Source organism: Crinia signifera, chromosome 11 (genome assembly GCF_055691185.1).
Source record: "Crinia signifera chromosome 11, ASM5569118v1, whole genome shotgun sequence".
Lineage (NCBI taxonomy): Eukaryota > Metazoa > Chordata > Amphibia > Anura > Myobatrachidae > Crinia > Crinia signifera.
The window spans coordinates 76,167,471-76,186,252 of record NC_139227.1 but is presented as its reverse complement, the minus strand read 5'-3'; the positions used below and the strand labels follow the sequence as shown (position 1 = coordinate 76,186,252).

At 42.8% G+C, this 18,782-nt stretch overlaps 1 protein-coding gene across 2 annotated transcripts; it reads right to left on the bottom strand.

Annotated features, from left to right (window-relative positions):
- Positions 1 to 481: 481 nt before the first annotated feature.
- On the bottom strand, positions 482 to 17,925 carry TM7SF2 (transmembrane 7 superfamily member 2). 2 transcript variants are annotated; one of them, XM_083165041.1, is made up of 12 exons: positions 17,831 to 17,914; positions 17,651 to 17,695; positions 13,820 to 13,891; positions 13,542 to 13,738; positions 9,905 to 9,959; positions 8,726 to 8,920; positions 7,263 to 7,366; positions 4,922 to 5,041; positions 4,000 to 4,168; positions 3,684 to 3,764; positions 1,656 to 1,778; positions 483 to 795 (listed from the first exon to the last, which is right to left on the bottom strand). In XM_083165041.1, the coding sequence occupies exons 3-12, from the start codon at positions 13,875 to 13,877 to the stop codon at positions 635 to 637; spliced, it is 1,263 nt and encodes a 420-aa protein (XP_083021167.1). In that variant the 5' UTR covers positions 13,878 to 13,891; positions 17,651 to 17,695; positions 17,831 to 17,914; the 3' UTR covers positions 483 to 634. The 2 variants fall into 2 exon arrangements, with proteins under 2 accessions (XP_083021168.1, XP_083021167.1); XM_083165042.1 differs by lacking the exon at positions 17,651 to 17,695 and having other exon boundaries at positions 482 to 795; positions 17,831 to 17,925.
- Between the last annotated feature and the right edge of the window lie 857 nt (positions 17,926 to 18,782).

The window sequence follows — 18,782 nt, the reverse complement described above, 5'->3', positions numbered from 1 at the left end:
TCATGGAGACCAAAAGGGTGCCTTGACCTCACAAGGGGCCTTATTTTGGTTCATTCTTTCTGACAAAATCCTTCTTAGATGGACAAAACCATGTGCACTGCAGGGGGGCAGATGTAACATGTGCAGAGAGAATTAGATTTGGGTGAGTTATTTTGTTTCTGTGCAGGGAAAATACTGACTGCTTTATTTTTACACTGCAATATAGATCTCACTTTGAAGTAAAACCCCACCCAAATCTAATTCTCTCTGCACAAGTAACACCTGCCCCACCTGCAGTGCACATGGTTTTGCCCATCTAAGAAGGATTTTGTCCGAAAGAATGAACCAAAATAAGGCCCAAAGTTTGGGAACCACTGGGCTACATACATGAGTGAGAATCGCTGTCAGCACAGATAACAGGACTGATACCACTTCTCCCCATAATGACCGTTCATACATTTACCCCTTTGTTGCAAAATGAGTCTTCATCTAGCAAGACATTTGTTCAGTTTTGCCATTTTTTTATTAATTTATTTTTTGTATAAAATATTACACTGTTCGCTCCTTCCTACCTCTCACCAAGGAGCACATTTTCCATAAAAAACAACAACAATTTAGGGCTGCAACAGTAGGAAATGGGACCATCATGTATCGATTAATAAATATATGGAAATATTCTGTAAGGGACTCTCCGACAATATTTCTGCCAAGCCAAACCATATTTCTTCAAACACTGGTGTTCGTCTCTTGCCTCGCGGTGAATTAGAAGAACGGTGAAATAGAGAACGTAGAAATAGGGTAAGATGTGAGAGAGACCTAGCACAAGAGAGAGAAGACCATGAATAATGGAACAATATAAATATAATCATTCTTCCCCTTTCCCTGGTTACCAGAATGCTGGGGATCCTACAGCTGACTGAGAAATTGCTCAGCGAGAAGTTTATATTCTTTCATACCACTTTCCACTAATACCATTTTCAGACCGCAAATGCCAGGATGCACCTGGGATTTAGACACGGGTCCCATCTCCATAGCGTCACAGCATTTGTGGTCTGAAAGCTGGAGCTGAGTGGCGGCGTGTTACTGGAGGCTTGGGAGGAGGCAGCGCTTAGAGCTGACAGCACTGCCTCCTCCATACTGTGAACGGGACAGGTCGCTCGACCTAGGCACCCGTTCACACTGCACTTGACATGGGTCAGAGCCGTGTTCAACCCTGGTCATTGCCAGGGTTGAACTCCCGTTTTGCTCGACCCGAGGTGGCCCTTTCAGACCGCACCTCGACCCGTGTTGGGGCCCCAAGGACACGGAAATAACCCGGGTCTAGAGTGTGGTCTGAAAGTGTTATTAAAGACCCAGGTTTATGGACATGTATCAAACCTAGGTTACACTACACCAGTAGTGACAAACTCATGTGCCTCCAGCAGTTATGGAACTACACATCCCAGCATGCCCTGCCAGTTTTAACAATCAGTTATATAAAATCTGTGGCAGGGCATGCTGGGATGTGTATTTCCACAACAGATGTTGGCCTGTGCGTTTGACCCCACTGAACTACACCTTGGACCCATTTACACTGAACCTGGGTCTTGCAGGAAACAATAAAGGCAAATGATGTATTTGATTATTAAACTAAATTAGCTTCCTCTACAATTAAATGAAAACAATGACTAACTTACCACACGGCAGGGACCAGGCAAGAGCCATAATTAAATCTCCTAGGTAGTTTGGATGGCGAACAAGACCCCACCAGCCAGATACAAGAAGACATTTTCCTGTTGCCGTTGGGATTGTTTCAAGCCCTAAATCAAACATTAAGCAGACGTAAAGGAAATAAACTCATGCAATATTGGGTTTTATTAGACAAATCACTGCACTGGGTGAAATTTTATATTTTACATTTTAAATTTGCAACTGAACAGTTATAGGGCCTACACACACAGCCGTGTCAGGTCATATTCTGAAATCTTTAACTACATCGCTCAGAAAATTGCCCTACATCGCTCCGCGTGTAGAGGCCTTAGCGATGCACAGACCCGGTCGTCACTATCGCCCGGGGATTAATATCCAGCACACTGGATATTAATCACGTACGGCCGGTGTTCTCTGAGAACACTGTCCCTGACAGATCGCTCAGAATGCTTATTCCTCTCTGTCACCCTATGTGTAGGGCGCATTAGTGTAGGCTGCCCTTTCTACAGCAAGACTACTTGTACAAAATATGCAAAGTCCTAGACCTACTACAGAGACTTAAAGCCCATACACACTGGGTGACTTTGATCTGAAAGCTGCAGGTTTAAGCGGCTTTCAGCTCAAAGCTGCCCAGTGTGTATGGCCCGGCGATGAGCAGTGAGTGCTGCTGCGCACTCCCGCATCATCGCCAGGAAAGCCGTTCATCTGCTGGTATTACCAGCAGATGAGCGGCTTTAGGGACGGCTTTGCATAGTACTGTGCTATGCAAAGCCACCCTTCCCCTGCTGGGCAGGGGGAAAGCCGCTCAGTGTGCATGCACTCACCAGCTTTCCCCCCAGCGATGTAAATGACCATTGCTGTCTGTACACGCTGGGCATAGTCGCCCAGTGTGTATGGACCTTTACAGAAGATCATGCATGGGCTTTTTCATACCAGACATTGGGGCAAATGTATTAATCTGCCCCTGACACTTGTTAAATAATGGGTTACCCTTCTCCTGCTTATCGTGGAGAAGCGGGCACCCGTTACTCCCTAATGTATTACCCCACCCCCAGCCAATATGGAGAGCCATTATGCCCAGCTTTAACAGCTCTCCTTATTGGCGACCCTGCACATGGGCGATCCCCAGCCGGCTGTAATGCGCATGCGCGAGATCTCGCTTCTAGCACAAGATCTTGTGTGCACACCGGAGCCAGTCCCGGTCACTATTCACTGGGGGGAATTGCAGGGGACAGCCCCGCCGAGTATAACTCGGCGGGCTGTCACTAGCGCACGTTTGGTAAACGTAATCCCCCCCCCCAGTTAACTAGCGTGAACTGCATTTCTGCACTTAACGCTATTTCATACATCTGCCCAATTATTGGAAAACGAAGAAAGATATTTGTTAGAACTTGTTTCCTATAGTTTAAAGTGCATAGTGTGGAGCCCAATGTACACTGAGCAGAGAGGAGCCGTCATCTATAGTTTATCAAAGTACTAAAATCAATAATTCATAGCATATTACAATTTTTTTGTTACTGTTAAGTACATATATTAACACCTGCGCATTAATTCAAAACTCTAAATCAGCCAATCGTGGCAACAACTCAATGGATAAAGCATGAAGAGGTTCAGTTGTTGTAAACACCTGGCACCAGAGCAGGCAAAAATTATGATCAAACACATTTTAACAGCAGAAAAATTGTTAGTGTAAAACAGGGTGGTTTCAGTTTCTCAGAAACTGCTAATCTGGGTGTTTTCCAGCACTACAGTCTGTAAAGTTCTATAGGAGAAAATACCTTGTTAATGAGAGATCAATAGAGCCTTGCCAGACTAGTTTAATCTGATAGAAAAGCAACGCTAACTCAAATAACCATGCATTATATGAGTATTATACAGAGCACACCACACACTGAACCCTGTGTGGAATATAAAGCTTAGGATGTACTATGGAAATGTGTTTAATGGTTCGAAAATAAATAAAAATCACTTTTGAAATGGGTTAGTATGGTGTTTCCAGCACAACCACGCCTTACCAGCCACGCTCGGATCTGCAGGATTTCTTCGGAATGCATTTTTCTGCGAGTTAGAGCCACGGAAAATAATGTATCCGACAGCTGTGAGAATAGAGGGACATTAATTAGGCAAATCTCTAATCAAATACATGTGTCTATAGATTCAAATATATAAATACCAGAATCCTGCAAAGAAAATATATATTTTTATATAAAAAAAAGAATTAAATAGCAGATCCCATATATTTACATTTCACACATAAATCATCTTAAATGAAAAGGAAACAAAATACGATTGTTCAGGGAAGACAACTTAGAACAAATGAGGAGACTGTACCATTAAGAAGCACAATGGCGATGGCAGCCGCTGTGCTCAGTGCCTGTGGGTGGCGGACCAGGAAGTATGCCTGCAGAGAGTAGGTAAATGGGACCCAACACAAATCACCAAAAGCCAACATGAAGCCAAAGCCATCATGTACGATGTCCATGGTAGTGAGGATCGCTTCCTACGAAGTAAGGAGAAACAAGCTGTTTTGTAGAAGACACACACACAAAGGTTATGTAGAATGCCACTGTGTTGTCAGTAGACAAAAGAGTCAATCATTACTCATCTTGGCACTACAGGATTTAGCAATATAGTATTTTGGGCCAGATGCACTAAGCTTCAAAAGTGATAAATTGGAGAGTAATAAAAAGCTCGTACCTGCCATGTCACAGGCTGGGTTTGAAAAATGTCAGGCAGGAGCTGATTTGCTGGCTGTTTATCACTCTCCATTTTATCACTTTTGAAGCTTAGTGCATCTGGCCCTTCATCTCTCCTGCAACATCAGTATTCCCTGTACTCTTTCTGCTCTTCACTTTTTCTTACATGAGGTAGAAAAAGGGGAGCATACAACGATCTGGCATATATGCATGTTTCTGCAGGTCTGCATGAGCCACATTCATGCAAACATGCCTGTGTTAGACCATTCTTCCCCAACCCCCAGGCTACACAGGCACACACAAAATACCCAAACTGGCAAACACCAAACTCTGTATCAGCCCCAAAATGATCAACTATATACAGTATACAAATGGTAGCAATCTCAAAATAATAATAAATGGGAATGGAGACGATTGTAAGCTTGCGAGCAGGGCCCTCCTACCTCTATGTCTGTTTGTTACTACCCAGTTTGTTTTATCACTGTTTCGAATTGTAAAGCGCAACGGAATCTGCTGCACTATAAGGAACTGTAAGTAAATAAATGATGAAGATCTACCTCATGCCATAAAGCATCCATGACATAAAGGCCCTGGAATCCACACACTAAGATCATCGACAGGGAGGGAGAACCACGCAGCTCAATCTCCTTCATCATGAAGCACAGGTTGACCAAACACTAGAAGGTAAGAGGTAATAGGTCAGAGAGGAAAACCCTGTTCATGTTATTCTAGCTTTCTTAGCTGCAGTTTCCCAACATGCAGTGCTGTGTCTGGCTGGTACAGTTCTTCCTTCTGTTCTCATACACAAATTACAGCAGTTTGCATATCATTTGTGTGCACCTGGAGACAATCATTGGCATTTCAAGCTTTTGTATTAGATTGACAACAGCAAAATCTCACCAATTCATTCAACTGCACCAACAGAATAATTTCAATTCATTCCAAGAATGTCTCTGCCTCCCAAACCATTCTGCTCAATACAGTTGCCTTATTATAAAGGACCATACACACTAGACAGTATTGTAAAAGATATCGCTCAGAAAGGGCTTTCTAAACTACAGTATAGCTTTTACAATATCCTCTAGTGCAGGCATGTCCAAACTATGGCCCTCCAGCTGTTGTGAAACTACACATCCCAGCATGCCTTGCCATAGTTTTAGCATTTCCTAATAGCAAAACTGTGGCAAGGCATGATGGGACTTGTAGTTTCACAACAGCTGGAGGGCCATAGTTTGGACATGCCTGCTCTAGTGTGTACACTCAATATTGTAAATGATCTGCTCACGTGCTTTGTTAATGAACTACCGTATTTTTCGGACCATAAGACGCACTTTTTCTCCCAAAAAATGTGGGAGAAAAACTATGTGCGTCTTATGGACCGAATGATCACCAGCTCCCTTCTCCTCAGACTGCGGCGCTGACAGGGGAGCCGGTGCCGTAGTCTCTGTATGTGGTGGCCGCATCAAAGATGGCTGCTGTCTTGCACATGAGACAGACACTAGAGGTTTGTATGACCTCTAGTGTCTGTCAGAGCAGCGCAGCGTGCTAAGCGCTTCCCGTCTGGAGCGCTGTTTAAAGGAACACGGCAGGGGTGTAATCAATGGGGAAGCAGCACCTCCCGCAGCCACAGTGTGCACGAAGCAGATCTGTTCTTCCAAGTCCCCCAAGCTGGGCAGCACTGTGGTACTGGAGCCTTCTCTCTGTCCCTGGATCCTCAAGCCTCCCTGTTACCCTGCAGCTTCTCCTCACAGATTGGTGAGTGCCCAAGGATCGCTGTAACCACCACCCCCCTGTTTGAGCCCCCTGTATGTGACACCTTGTCCCCCACTACCCCACTTCCTCTGTGCCTGTGACCCTGCTCAACTCCCTATCCATGTGTACATGCACAGTTGCTGCATGTGGTTATTGTAGGGGCTTCTCATCTCATGAATCTATGTATAATACCACACTTGCTGTAAAACCACTGTCCACTATTATTTTATAGTGCTATGCCAGGGCATTGGGTGGCAGTGACTGCACCTGGGCACTGTGGTTCAGAATATTTTTTCACCCTGTTTTCCTCCCCAAAAACTAGGTGCGTCTTATGGTCCGAAAAATACGGTATATAGCCATTGACCCACATGTTCAGCGGGTCCAGGTGACGTCACTGAATGATATCGTTTACCGAAATTGGTCAGTGTGTACACTTAACCATTTGAGTGCCAACATCTGTGAGAGATGTGCAAAATATCCGCTAAAATGCCAGCGTCGCTCACATTTGTTATATAAATTCAAGTAAAGAATGTTGTGTAAAACGAATATTTCCTATATAAAAAAGGTAAACATTACATGTCATTATGATGGGAAAAAAAATGTTTGCTTGGCAACTGTCACACCTATGTGGTCAAATTCACTTGACACTCAAAGGGTTAATATTGGCCACCCGCTGACTATATTGTTAACTATAATGCCTGTGGATAGACTCTCCCACATATTTAGCATCACCCTAATGTATAACAGATGGATCTCAATAGACAGCTCCAATAAGTGCTGTGATCCCTCCATTCCCAAATCTAGCTGCAACCCCCATAAGTGTCTATATGGGATGTGGTGCTGCTCAATTCACCAAGCTCTGGAACGTGAAGTATTCCTGAGCTTGGGCACCCGCAGCTAAGTCTATTTAAAGCTGGCAATAGTCCGCTGTAGTCCTATGGAATCCGTCTCAGCAATGGCCGCTGCAGATGCACAGGAGTCTAGCTTCCACTCTGAGCACATCACTTTTACAGCAAGGAGATTCTGGGCGCTAAAATCACATTGATTAAATAAACGTCCCTTAAAATAAATCCTGTATGTTCTCCAATGAACATGAAACAAATGAGGCGGAGTCAGATAGTATGACAAGTGTATACAAAGTCTCACCCAACCAATGAGTCCTGGACGAAGTTCACAAAAGTACTTCAGGTCAAAGGAGCCAATCCGAGGGTTCAATTCATGTCCGATGAAAAAATCATAAAGGGGATTGCCTTAGTCAGGGAGCAGAATAAAAAAATATTGGGTAAAATGAGATCTAGTTAACAATATAAACGGTCATTAATATATTATTATAATCCTACTGTAAAATATATCAATGATCTGTGGCCATTCAGACTGCAGTTGCCAACAAGTCACAATCTTCTAATGTGACTTCTAATTTCCATATTTATTCCGGTCACAAAATGGTCATTAAACCTGTGCTTGATAATTCCCCTCAACTCCAAATTAAGAGCCTGTGTTAGTTTATTTCTTATTAAACTTATGGCACAGAGCTATAAAATGTATCGTGTCAGCCTATGTTGACAGCTAAAAAGATACACTGCTTCAGAATTTGTTTACAGCATCACATCGGGGCCATTGCGTGAAAAGGAGTAAAAAATGGCCCATATTGGAGGACTAAAATTCTGCTTTTTTTTTTTTGTGTACAACCCATTTCTTTAGATCAAGCTGCGAGTCCAGACCCCAAAGTGGACTGCGACCATCTTAGCCTGGGGTCACAACTCTGTTGCTGACAGTCAGGCTGATAACTTCTGTAATCTCAGTCAGTGATCTAAGGAGTCTGAACAAATTGTCAGTCACTTCAGACTCCTCACGTCTTTTGTGCCTCTACTATGCTGCCATGCATGTGCGGTATACTGACACACCACACACACACACAAACGTGGCAGCCATTCTGACTTTAGACTATGTATACAATTTAGACTATATAGTGCGGATCTGCACTATATAGTCTATGCAGCCAAGACTTTCTGCATGAGATCCAGATGAGATTTTGACTATATAGTCAAAATCTCATCTGGATCTCATGCAAATTGTACAAGTGTGTACACACCATTACCTTTTATTTATTCTTTATAAAATAACTCTATACATTACACACACATAAATAAGGACACACAAAACATATAATATTTACACTCCTTAGAAGAACACCTTTCAGGGTATAAATATATGTCCCCTTGCTTGGGTAGAATACATTTCATAAGCTTATTTGTCAAAATAGAGTTCAGTAGAAAAAGCTACTGCAAATATTTGTGACACTTTGAGCAATAAAGAAAAAGAAACATGTAGCAACTTTGGTAAATGATACTATGTATCCAAATGATCTATTAGAGATACACAGGTTACCAGCACCAGGTTACCAGCACCTTTTTTTTTTTTATCAGCTGGTACCGGTCATTGCTCTGATGCCACTTAGATTGTTGTAATGGTGTAATGGTTGATTTGTACTAATTAGCACTTGTTACTTGTAGTTGTCAGCTCCAGTGAGTTGTAGTGTTATCTGGATGTACACAGTCACTGAGATGTTATCAGTGTGCATAAAAGCAGAATTGCACTATTGGTAATACCTGTATTCCCACCAGGGGCCAGTGCAGACTCAGGAGCAGCCAGAGATTTGATGTAGAGGAAGATGCTGAGAGTCAGAGATAAGAGTCCAGAAGCCACAGCAAACTGCAGGAAGTGGTCATAGACATAAGAAAGGGGTAACTGCGCCATCACTGCTACTCCTGCCAGCAGGGCACTCACAAGGAAGGCATAGAAAGCTGCAGGGAGAGAGAGACAAAGTTCAGAGAGTTGTTGTATAGCAAACACACATGCACAATGGAATTGTTCTTTTCAGTATAAACCTCTCCTTCATAAATATTCATCGTACTTAAATTTCAACAAAGCCGTGGCTTAAGATTGACAGGGATATTTCAAAACAATATCCAGCAGTCTAAATAGACTATTCCAATAGTCAACTAAGTGTGAGGTATCTAAGAGACCTCTAAGGGCCAATAAAGTCTGGCCCTGCCTGAGACCAACCAATCAGAAACATGCCAGTCAGCTCCAATCAGTTAATACAGTGGTTCCCAAACTGTGCGCCTAGGCTCCCCGGGGTGCCTCGGAGCACTTGCAGGGGTGCCTTGGGTTGGTGGTCCAGAACCAATTCAAATTATTTATGGCCAATGAAACAGGCAAAAATCAGTGCTTCCAATTATAAAATATGTGGGGAAACAGAAGTGAATCGTGTTCCTCACCACATAACTGGACCTAAGGATGACATTTAAGCACAACTTATTTCATTGTTTTTTTTTTTTTTTTTTTTATTCTTGGTAAACTTTCGCCTTGGGGTGCCCTGAAAAATATTCTGATACTCTAGGGTGCCGCGATTCAAAAAAGTTTGGGAACCTCTGAGTTAATAGAAGGGTCTCCTATTGATCTGCTGCTACGCACTTGAACAATATATCATTTGTAGATTGGCTGTGGTGGTGCACAACAGAAATGTCTGAACTACATTATTCACAGTCAGATCAGGTCGGGCCAGCACCACAGCTGATAAATCTTGCAGATATGTTGGTATATCTGGCTGTGTGCACAGCCCACCCACTGACATTCCCATAAGCCGGCCAGAAGAACTGTGACAATGATGTTATATTGTATATTAGTGACAATGATCTACAGGTGATGGCAGCACTGCCTGGTGTGTGCTAGTGATATGTATAATGCATGTTTGTGTAGTACAGCAAGTGTGAACTTTAACTTACCATTTATCTTGTACTTCAAACGGGTGTTATCTCTCAAAGTGATTCCTTCAGTTATCTGTTAAAAAAAAATAAAAAAATTATATATATCATAACTATGTAGATGTCCAGGAACCAGTAACATCATAGGCAAAAGTTACTTACATTATGACATGAAAGCAGGAAAAACAAATATTGTAGCCCCCGAGTACCTGCAGCATCTAGCACACTAGAAAGATTGATGATATTAAGATTTATATTAAGATTTCCCATGAACTTCCTGTCAGTCCTGGACAAAAGCATACCCTCCAACATGACCCATTCCATTCGGTACACAATGCTCTGTTCCTGGACTTCCCTGGTAATGTAGGATTACCAGCACCTGTGTGTAACTAGGTAATTGAAGAGAAGGGTGTTTCAACACAGGTGATGACAATCATACATTACCAGGGATGTCCAGGAACAGAGCATTGTGTACCGAATGGAATGGGTCATGTTGGAGGGTATGCAAAAGATATTGTGCAAAAAGTACATTTTGAAAAAGATTTATCTTAAGATTTCAGTAACATTTTGTACCCGTAGTATGCCTAGAAATTTTCCGAGCTGAGCTTCGCTGGCTCCCCCGGAAAATTCAGTGCATGCCACTGACATGTAAGTGAGTGCCGTCGTCGCTCCCCCACATGCCCCCCCCCCAATCGATCGCCTGAATGCCAGAATACCCGCACAGCTGAGCATCCGAACGCCCTCAAACACCTGAATACCTGTGTATTCGAATGCACCCAAATATGTCTGAGTACCAGAACTCCCAAGTACCCAACTTCCTGAAGGCGCCCGAGCATGTGAACACATCCAAACACTCAAATCCATGAGCGCCTGAATACCCGAGCGCGTAAACACACCCAAATCCACAAGCGCCTGATTCTCCCATATGCACCCAAACACCGAAATCCCTGAGCTCCTGAACAACGGAGCATGCAAACGCACAACTCCCAAATACCCAACCGCGCCCAAGTGCACCTGAACACCCAAATGCAAAACGACGGAGCGCCGCAACTCCAAAATACCCAAAACCCACGAAGACCCAAGTCCCACAGATCTTTAGCTGTATCTTCTAAATTTCCCTGCAGCAGGTAAGATCAAAATCGGCCGAAAAATCGCACCTTAAGAAATATAGGAATCTACCTGCAACACTTAGCAGGTTTATGGTTAGGTTTCCTGTTAAATAGCTTAGATAGATTTCCCCTGGCGACACCCTGCCTAAAGTTCACTCTATATTAAACAGTATTTTCACACAGTTGATGCGTACACACTCACAGCACATTAGCATACATCTCTAAATCAGGCCCACTGATTTCATTTAGAGATTTGTAACAAGCCAAGTGAAGAGTAATTTGACAATGCAGATGACACAAAGGTATGCAACAGGGTAGACACACCAGGAGGGGTAAAACAAATGATTGAGGATCTAGGCAGATTAGAGAAATGGTCAAGAGAATGGCAACTACAGTTTAATGCCAAAAAATGCAAAATCATGCACTTGGGTCTCAGAAATCCAAAGACTCAATATAGTATAAATGGCACTATAATGGAAACTACTGAGGAAGAGAGGGATCTAGGTGTCACTATTTCAGGGGACTTAAAAGCAGTTAGGCAATGTAACAAAGCAATGAAGAAGGCAAGTCAGATGCTTGGTTGCATAGGGAGAGGTATCAGCAGTAGAAAGAAAGAAGTAATAATGCCACTGTATAGGTCATTGGTACGACCTCACCTAGAGTATTGTGTTCAGTTCTGGAGGCCATATCTCCAGAAGGATATAAATACATTAGAGACTGTACAAAGAAGGGCAACTAAAATGGTGCATGGCCTACATCACAAAACGTACCAGGAAAGACTAAAAGATCTTAACATGTATACTTAAGAGCAGAGAAGGGAAAGGGGGGACATGATAGAAACTTTCAAATATATCAAGGGCTTTAACAAGGTACAGGTGGGAGACATTCTTCACATGAAGAGGAGCAGCAGAACACGAGGACATGCACTGAAACTAGAGGGAGGAAGATTCAGGGGAAATGCGAGGAAGAATTTTTTCACAGAAAGAGTAGTAGATAAGTGGAATAGCCTCCCAACAGAGGTGGTAGACGCAAATACAGTAGTACAATTTAAACATGCTTGGGATAAGCATATTGATATCCTTACAAAAAAATAAGGATCAAATATGGTTTGAGGTAACATGTTTAAAAAAAGGGGCAGACTAAATGGGCCAAGTGGTTCTTATCTGCCGTCAAATTCTATGTTTCTATGTTTCTAATGCGGAATGTAGCAGAAGTGGTTTCCCCTTCCTTTATGGTGTTATGGAGATAATACTACGCACAGTATGGTCCAGTGAGAGTGGTGCTTGCTGGACATGACAGCTAGCTCCTCCCCCAACCTTATCTGGGCTGGAAGTAGCATGGTGCCTGATACTTTAACGTTAGAACTTAATCAGATATTGTTTATCATGGTCAAAATATTTAACTGTACGTCAGGAGCAAAAGAAAGTGAATTTAGTGGCTATTCCCTGTTTACACATGAGCTATGGTGCACTTCTATATAAATAAATGTGCACATAATCCAAATATTAAAACAACCCTTTACCTACAGTACCTTAGCATCTAAGCCAGGCATGTCCAAACTATGGCCCTCCAGCTGTTGTGAAACCACATGTCACAGCATGCCTTGCCATAGTTTTAGCATTCCCTAATAGCAAAACTGTGGCACTGCATGATGGGACTTGTAGTTTCACAACAACTGGAGGGCCATAGTTTGGACATGCTTGATCTAAGCACAGGTCTGACAAAAAAAAAAAGTATTTTTGATGCTGAACTATTTTATGGATCTATCCATGAAAGGAATGAAACCCCAAGAAGCAGGATTATAAGAAAATAAGTAAATTGGGGTGTCCATCTTCTAAAGCAGTGATTCTCAAACTCGGCCCTCAGATCCCACACAGTTCATGTTTTCCAGGTCACACGGCAGGTGCACAGGTGCGCTCATTACTCATTGACAAAGTTTAAAAGATCACAGGTGGAGCTAATTATTTCACTTGGTTCTGTGAGGAGACCTGCAGAACATGCACTGTGTGGGGTCCTGAGGAGAGACTTTGAGACCGGTGTTCTAAAGCATGCAGCATCCATGCTCCCTTAGCCCCATACACACGGGGCGACCCATCCTCTGTGCTGAGCGTCGGGCTTAAGCACAATCGCTTAGCATACATCACTGTGCACCCGCAATGGACACCACAATGCTGTGGGGGACTTTGCCTAGTGTTTATAGGCAAAGCCTCACCATCTAGCACGAAAGCCAGTGCAAACAGGGACCGTGCATCTCCATTGCTGCAGGGCATACACACAGAGGGATCAGTGCTCCATTTCTTAGCAATCTAGTTAGATCACTTAAAAAAATGGGGCTGAAATCACCTTGAGTGTATGCCCATTTACAAACTCTGACCACACACAAAACGTTACTCAGAGTCTGAGTGGATGAATGTCACAAAGGTGACTAGAGTATGATCCACACACACATAATCTGAGCCCTATTTAGAAGAGGCACATTATAAGCAGACACTGGAAGATGGAGATCCATTGGTGTAACAGACAGTTTTCTACAGAAGAAGGTTTGGTACCGTTCCCAGAGGCAGAATGTACAGCACTGCCTGCAGAGCCACCCAGCTTAGTAGCAGAATCAGAGCATTTGGGTTCCACAGGGACTGCAGTGGGGGCAGTGGACCGGGCACTCGCAACACACTGGCATCATTGGTGTTACACGTCAGCAGGAGGAAGAGAACGGTTCCAGGCATGACAAACATAAGCAGGAAGGCACCTACATAGAGGAACAATAAAACTGTAAGAAAACATGTCATGTAAGACTGGCCACTATTTCCCCACACACATGTATTCTTACCTAGAGATCCACCAAATTCCAGTTCCTTTGTCCGTGGGGTTTTAATCTGGTCTGCCATCTTTATTTGCACCACTGCAACAAAAAAAAAAAAAATTATATATATAGCCCCTTGTAGATATAGGCAGAGAAGAATTGGGCACTCAGGGTCTTTCAATGAGGTGAAGAAAGGACAGGCTTTATTCCTAAAGTCTACGTTTCGGGGTCTCCCCCGTCCTCAGGACAATACAAATGATGATCTACAGTAAATGTGCCCTAATGTGTTTGTGTGTTAGACGGGCTGCTCCAATAGGAATGACAATTATTCTCAGTATGGTGCTGTGACAGTCTATAAATATATAATAACAATAATTAGATTTTGTCTACAGGGATAGCGCAGTAGAATGAAGCCTCTCTGACAAATCTGGACATGTACGAGTAATGTGGCCTACACACAGAGATTTTGCTGAACGATCTGATCCAAGTGTCAGCGATGTGTGCTAAGTGATCTGTCAGGGCAAGTGTTCTTCGGTGAGAACACTGACCCTGACCAGCGATCTTACTAGATTTATCCTGCATCGCTGTGGCCCCTACACACAGAGTGATGTATGGGCATTTTCTAAGCGATCTAGTCAAATGAAGTCGGATCACTTTAGAAAATGCCCTGAAATCACCCAGTGTGTGAGCCCCATTACATTGGACACTAATCAGTAACATAATTTATATGTACAGAGTCCATAGTTTGCAGAACCTGTTATCCTACATCAGATGGTTTTATTTGAAAGGGAAAAGTTTATCTGATCTTCTTGGACTGTGCCACTGGATTCTAATTACACAAGACTGCAGTGTAATCACCTTGTATTTGGTTGTATCTATCATTGTACCATCAGAACAAAACCCATGTGCTTGTATAGATAACAAGTCTTACAACCTTTGTACCTCAAGCGAAGGTATTCATGGGACCGAGAGCAGCACTGTGTCCAAAAGAAGACTCACTGCACCAGCTTTGTGTTACATGACAAAAGTATGATATGCGCTCATTGTACATACAGTATAAAATATAGTAACTTCAATTATTCTGATGTAGGGATGGCCATGGTTCCCTTTGCCATCGATGGCAATAGGACAACTGGCCATCGATAGTGTGAAACTATCCAATGGATGACCATCAATATTTTTACCCATCGATTGTCATCCATTTTGTTTGACTGATTGGCCAATAAAAACATGGGGGTGGGGCTTCGCTGGTATCGAGGGGTGGAGCTATGCTCTGTTTCCTGGCACTTAGAAAATAAACAAAAGCAAAACATCGGTTTTGCTGTGCCATCGACGGAGGGAAACAATCTGGTTCTCCCTCATAAATGGCAAAAGTATTCAACATCAGCCATAAACCATCAATGATTTTGAATTATCGATGGTGGATGGCCATCCCTATTCTGATGTTGTAGAGAACAATGAATGGCACAAGCCTATACTGTACACACAATACTGAGAGTCACCCAGGCTTTCATTTTGCACAGGAAAAATTATGATTATGTGCCAAATAACTCTGAGGGATATATTTACTAAGATGGGGGATCTATTGAAGATTAGATGTTGCCCATGGCAACCAATCAGATTCAACTTATTTAATCAGCACCTTCTGGATAGAATATAAAAGATTGTGGAATTTGGGGGAAATTTACTAAGATGGGAGTTCTATTTCAGATGGGATGTTGCTATGGGCAACCAATTAGAATCTACTTATTTATTTAGCACCTTCTAGATGATAATAGATAGAATTTTATTGGTTGCCGATAGCAACATCCCATCTGAAATAGAACTCCCATCTTAGTAAATGTACCGCTTTGTGTTGTATTGTGAGAATGAGTTGTAATAAGGAGTAAGCTGTAAGTAAAACAGAGACTTAATAATGTGCGGTACCAATTACCCATGGTTATTGACGGTAGGCAATTGTTTCACCGAGGGCAAAATCCTGCAGCTTATCAGGGATTTGGTTTCACCTGCCTCAAGGCAGGTGAAACCAAAACCCCAAAAGCATCCCCAGCCATCCACTTGTGCGATATGGCAAATTTGTATGCTACTGCGATGCATTGCTGCGACATGACATGTCATTTTCCTGTGATCGCAGTTGCAGAATCTTCATGGCAGCCCATAGCTCTTGCTAGGATCGCATAATATACTTTGTATGCAAAAGGACTGCATACGATGTATTATATGCGATCCTGACGGGGCATTGCATGCGAGGTACGGCATGTGATACCTCCCCTTAGTCAGTGGAAGGGGGCCTTTACCAGAATCCATAAAGATTTTGACTGTCAGGATGCCAATGCATCCTGATAACTGTGATTATGTACCCATCCAGCTGTGACCATCTTGTGGAAAGTTTTTACTGAGAAGACTATTAGGACTACATATACATAAGGATACATATGGGTGATCGGCGGCCAGGATACCAGTCAGAACACAACAAAACCACAGCCTAAACTTAAAGGGGGATACACACAGGGCCATTTCAGACCCATTTCTAAGCGAGCTGACTAGATAGCTTAAGAATGGAGAATTGATCGCTCTGTCTGTATGCCCTGCAGCGATGGTAATGCGCGGTCCCGCGCTTCGCTATCGCCCACAGAAACACTGTCTTTCCCGCTACATTGCAAGGCTTTGTCTATTAAAAATAGGCAAAGTCCCCATTAGCACACCGCGATGTGTATTGAGTGATCGTGCTTAAGCAGGCGGCTCAGGCAAAATCTGGGTCGCCACGTCTGTATGCCCCTTTCTTAAAACTTAGACGCCGCCTCTCTCACCCAGTAGCTGATATAGCAGGGCTTTCTCTCCCCATCCTGCCGTCCTATTGGCTGTTGGGCTGTAAATACGGTGGTTTGCAACCCTGATTGCTCACAGACAGTGTGGAATGGGCTGTGTCTGCAGCACTGCCCGGCGTGTGCCCAGTTTCAGAATGAAGTCGACTGATGAGCGGGAGCAGCCACAGCCTGGTCCCTTGTGTGTGCGCCATGTACGGCTGCTGTTGTGTCCGGCTGCACATGCAGTGTGTTTGCAATGCAGACCCCCATGCAGAGTTTTTTCTTTGACATTTATTATTATTAGGGGGGACAGTCTTACAATGGGAGGAGTCAGGTCTGGAGGGGGAGGGTCAAGTTTAAACAGTAAACCGCCCCCCCTAGAAGAGAAGTCTAGATCCGCCACTGGTACCGGTGCCAGCGTTGTGAGGGAAGTTTGGATGCCGGCGTTGGTATCCTAACCGCCTGGATGTTAACCAAATCCCTATACATCATGCACAGGTCACATTTGTCCAGAGAGGGACAGAATAGATGATGACCCACTTATATGGACAGTTACACAGACATCAGACTATAACATACAAACTAGTACAATATACGCAACTACTGAGGCCCCATAATACTACACATATATTATATATGTGTATTATAATTTGTAACACACACACACACATTATTTTTGTATATTATAGTCTGGACTCTAATACACTCAAACATGCACTTGTATGAACAAATAAATGAATTATATACGGAGAGAGCTATAAACCAATTATAAAAGAACATGGGGCAAAAAGGCTACATGCATGCACCATAGGCACCAAGATATAGATACATTATGCAGGTAGACAGCACTGTGTATGTAATTATACACATAAATTACCACAACAATATAGGACTATTGTGTGTAACCATATAGATTTCAGAGATGTGCAGGCTCTGATTTAGATTTATGTCGTACTATTAGACATGTACTACTCATAGACACAGAATAGGACACTGAGAACTACAGAACCCAGCATAGCACAATGCAAGGGGATACTAACTACAGACATACCTTGGGACTAGGCACAAGGGGAATACCCCTCTCCTGTTAAGAAACCTGTAGATAGAAAGCCACCAGTGATTATATGCACGATATGTTATGTCAGGTATGACACTACAGCACTGAATTGTGAATACGGCCTGTAAAACCTCCTGCCTACTACACACTCTTCCTGTACTACACAGCACGTACCTGCTGGACAGACTCCTTACAGCCACCTGCCTGTCACCGTACTCACTTTCCCTTTAAATCCTGACATCTCCTCATGTCTCCTCTTCCTATAGTGTCACTGTGAGCAGGAGCCTATCAGGGACCAGAGGGTCGAGCTACCCTTCCCCTCAGCCAATGGGGTGCTGAGGACGCTCGGGCCATGCTTCTGCACCGAGGATTATTGGCTGCAATGGTTAACATGGTGACGCAAGGTTCCGCCCATAGGAATGAAGTTATATACAAAGTAACTAAACAAGGATTGGATGTACATTTACTAGCAGCATTCTGTACCATACCGTGTCTTTATAAAGTAAAAGGCATTCTGTTTGAAGAATAATATTTTTAGCACTTCTATTCATTATTATTATTTTATAAGCACAGAAGTCTGCAGCCACTAGATGACATGTGTAGTATTATTATTATTATTATTATTATTATTATTATTATTATTATTATTATTATTATTATTAATAACATTATTATTATACAGAGCAAGTTCCATTGCACTTTACAAAACCTTCAAAAAAGTTAATCAGTGGAGATTTTATATTCATTCAACTTAATTCATATTTGTTGGAATCAAGTACCAGGCATGTCCAAACTTTGGCCCTCCAGCTGTTGTGAAACTACAAGTCCCATCATGTCTTGTCACAGTTTTGCTATTAGGAGATGCTAAAACTACTGCAAGGCATGCTGGGATGTGTAGTTTCACAACAGCTGGAGGGCCATAGTTGGACATGCCTGAATGCTATCGACAAAATCACAGCATCAGACTTATCATATGACTGCATGATCATTTAAAGGGGACAGAGCGAAAAATCTTATAGGCTCTCTATCTATCTATGTATCTATATATATCTTTTTTTAAGTTTTTACTTTTTCTTTGTACTCTTTGTAACTGCAGGTCTCATGAGTCTTCATGGGTGACAAGCAT

Excerpts from the sequence above, each read along its gene's own strand:
- TM7SF2 (XM_083165042.1), bottom strand. The coding sequence starts at position 13,877 with ATGGCAGACCAGATTAAAACCCCACGGACAAAGGAACTGGAATTTGGT. Across the intron at positions 9,960-13,541 it reads ACATTCTGCCTCTGGGAACG|ATAACTGAAGGAATCACTTT; the intron begins GTACCAAACCTT and ends TTTTTTTAACAG. Across the intron at positions 4,169-4,921 it reads TGGATGCTTTATGGCATGAG|GAAGCGATCCTCACTACCAT; the intron begins GTAGATCTTCAT and ends CTTACTTCGTAG.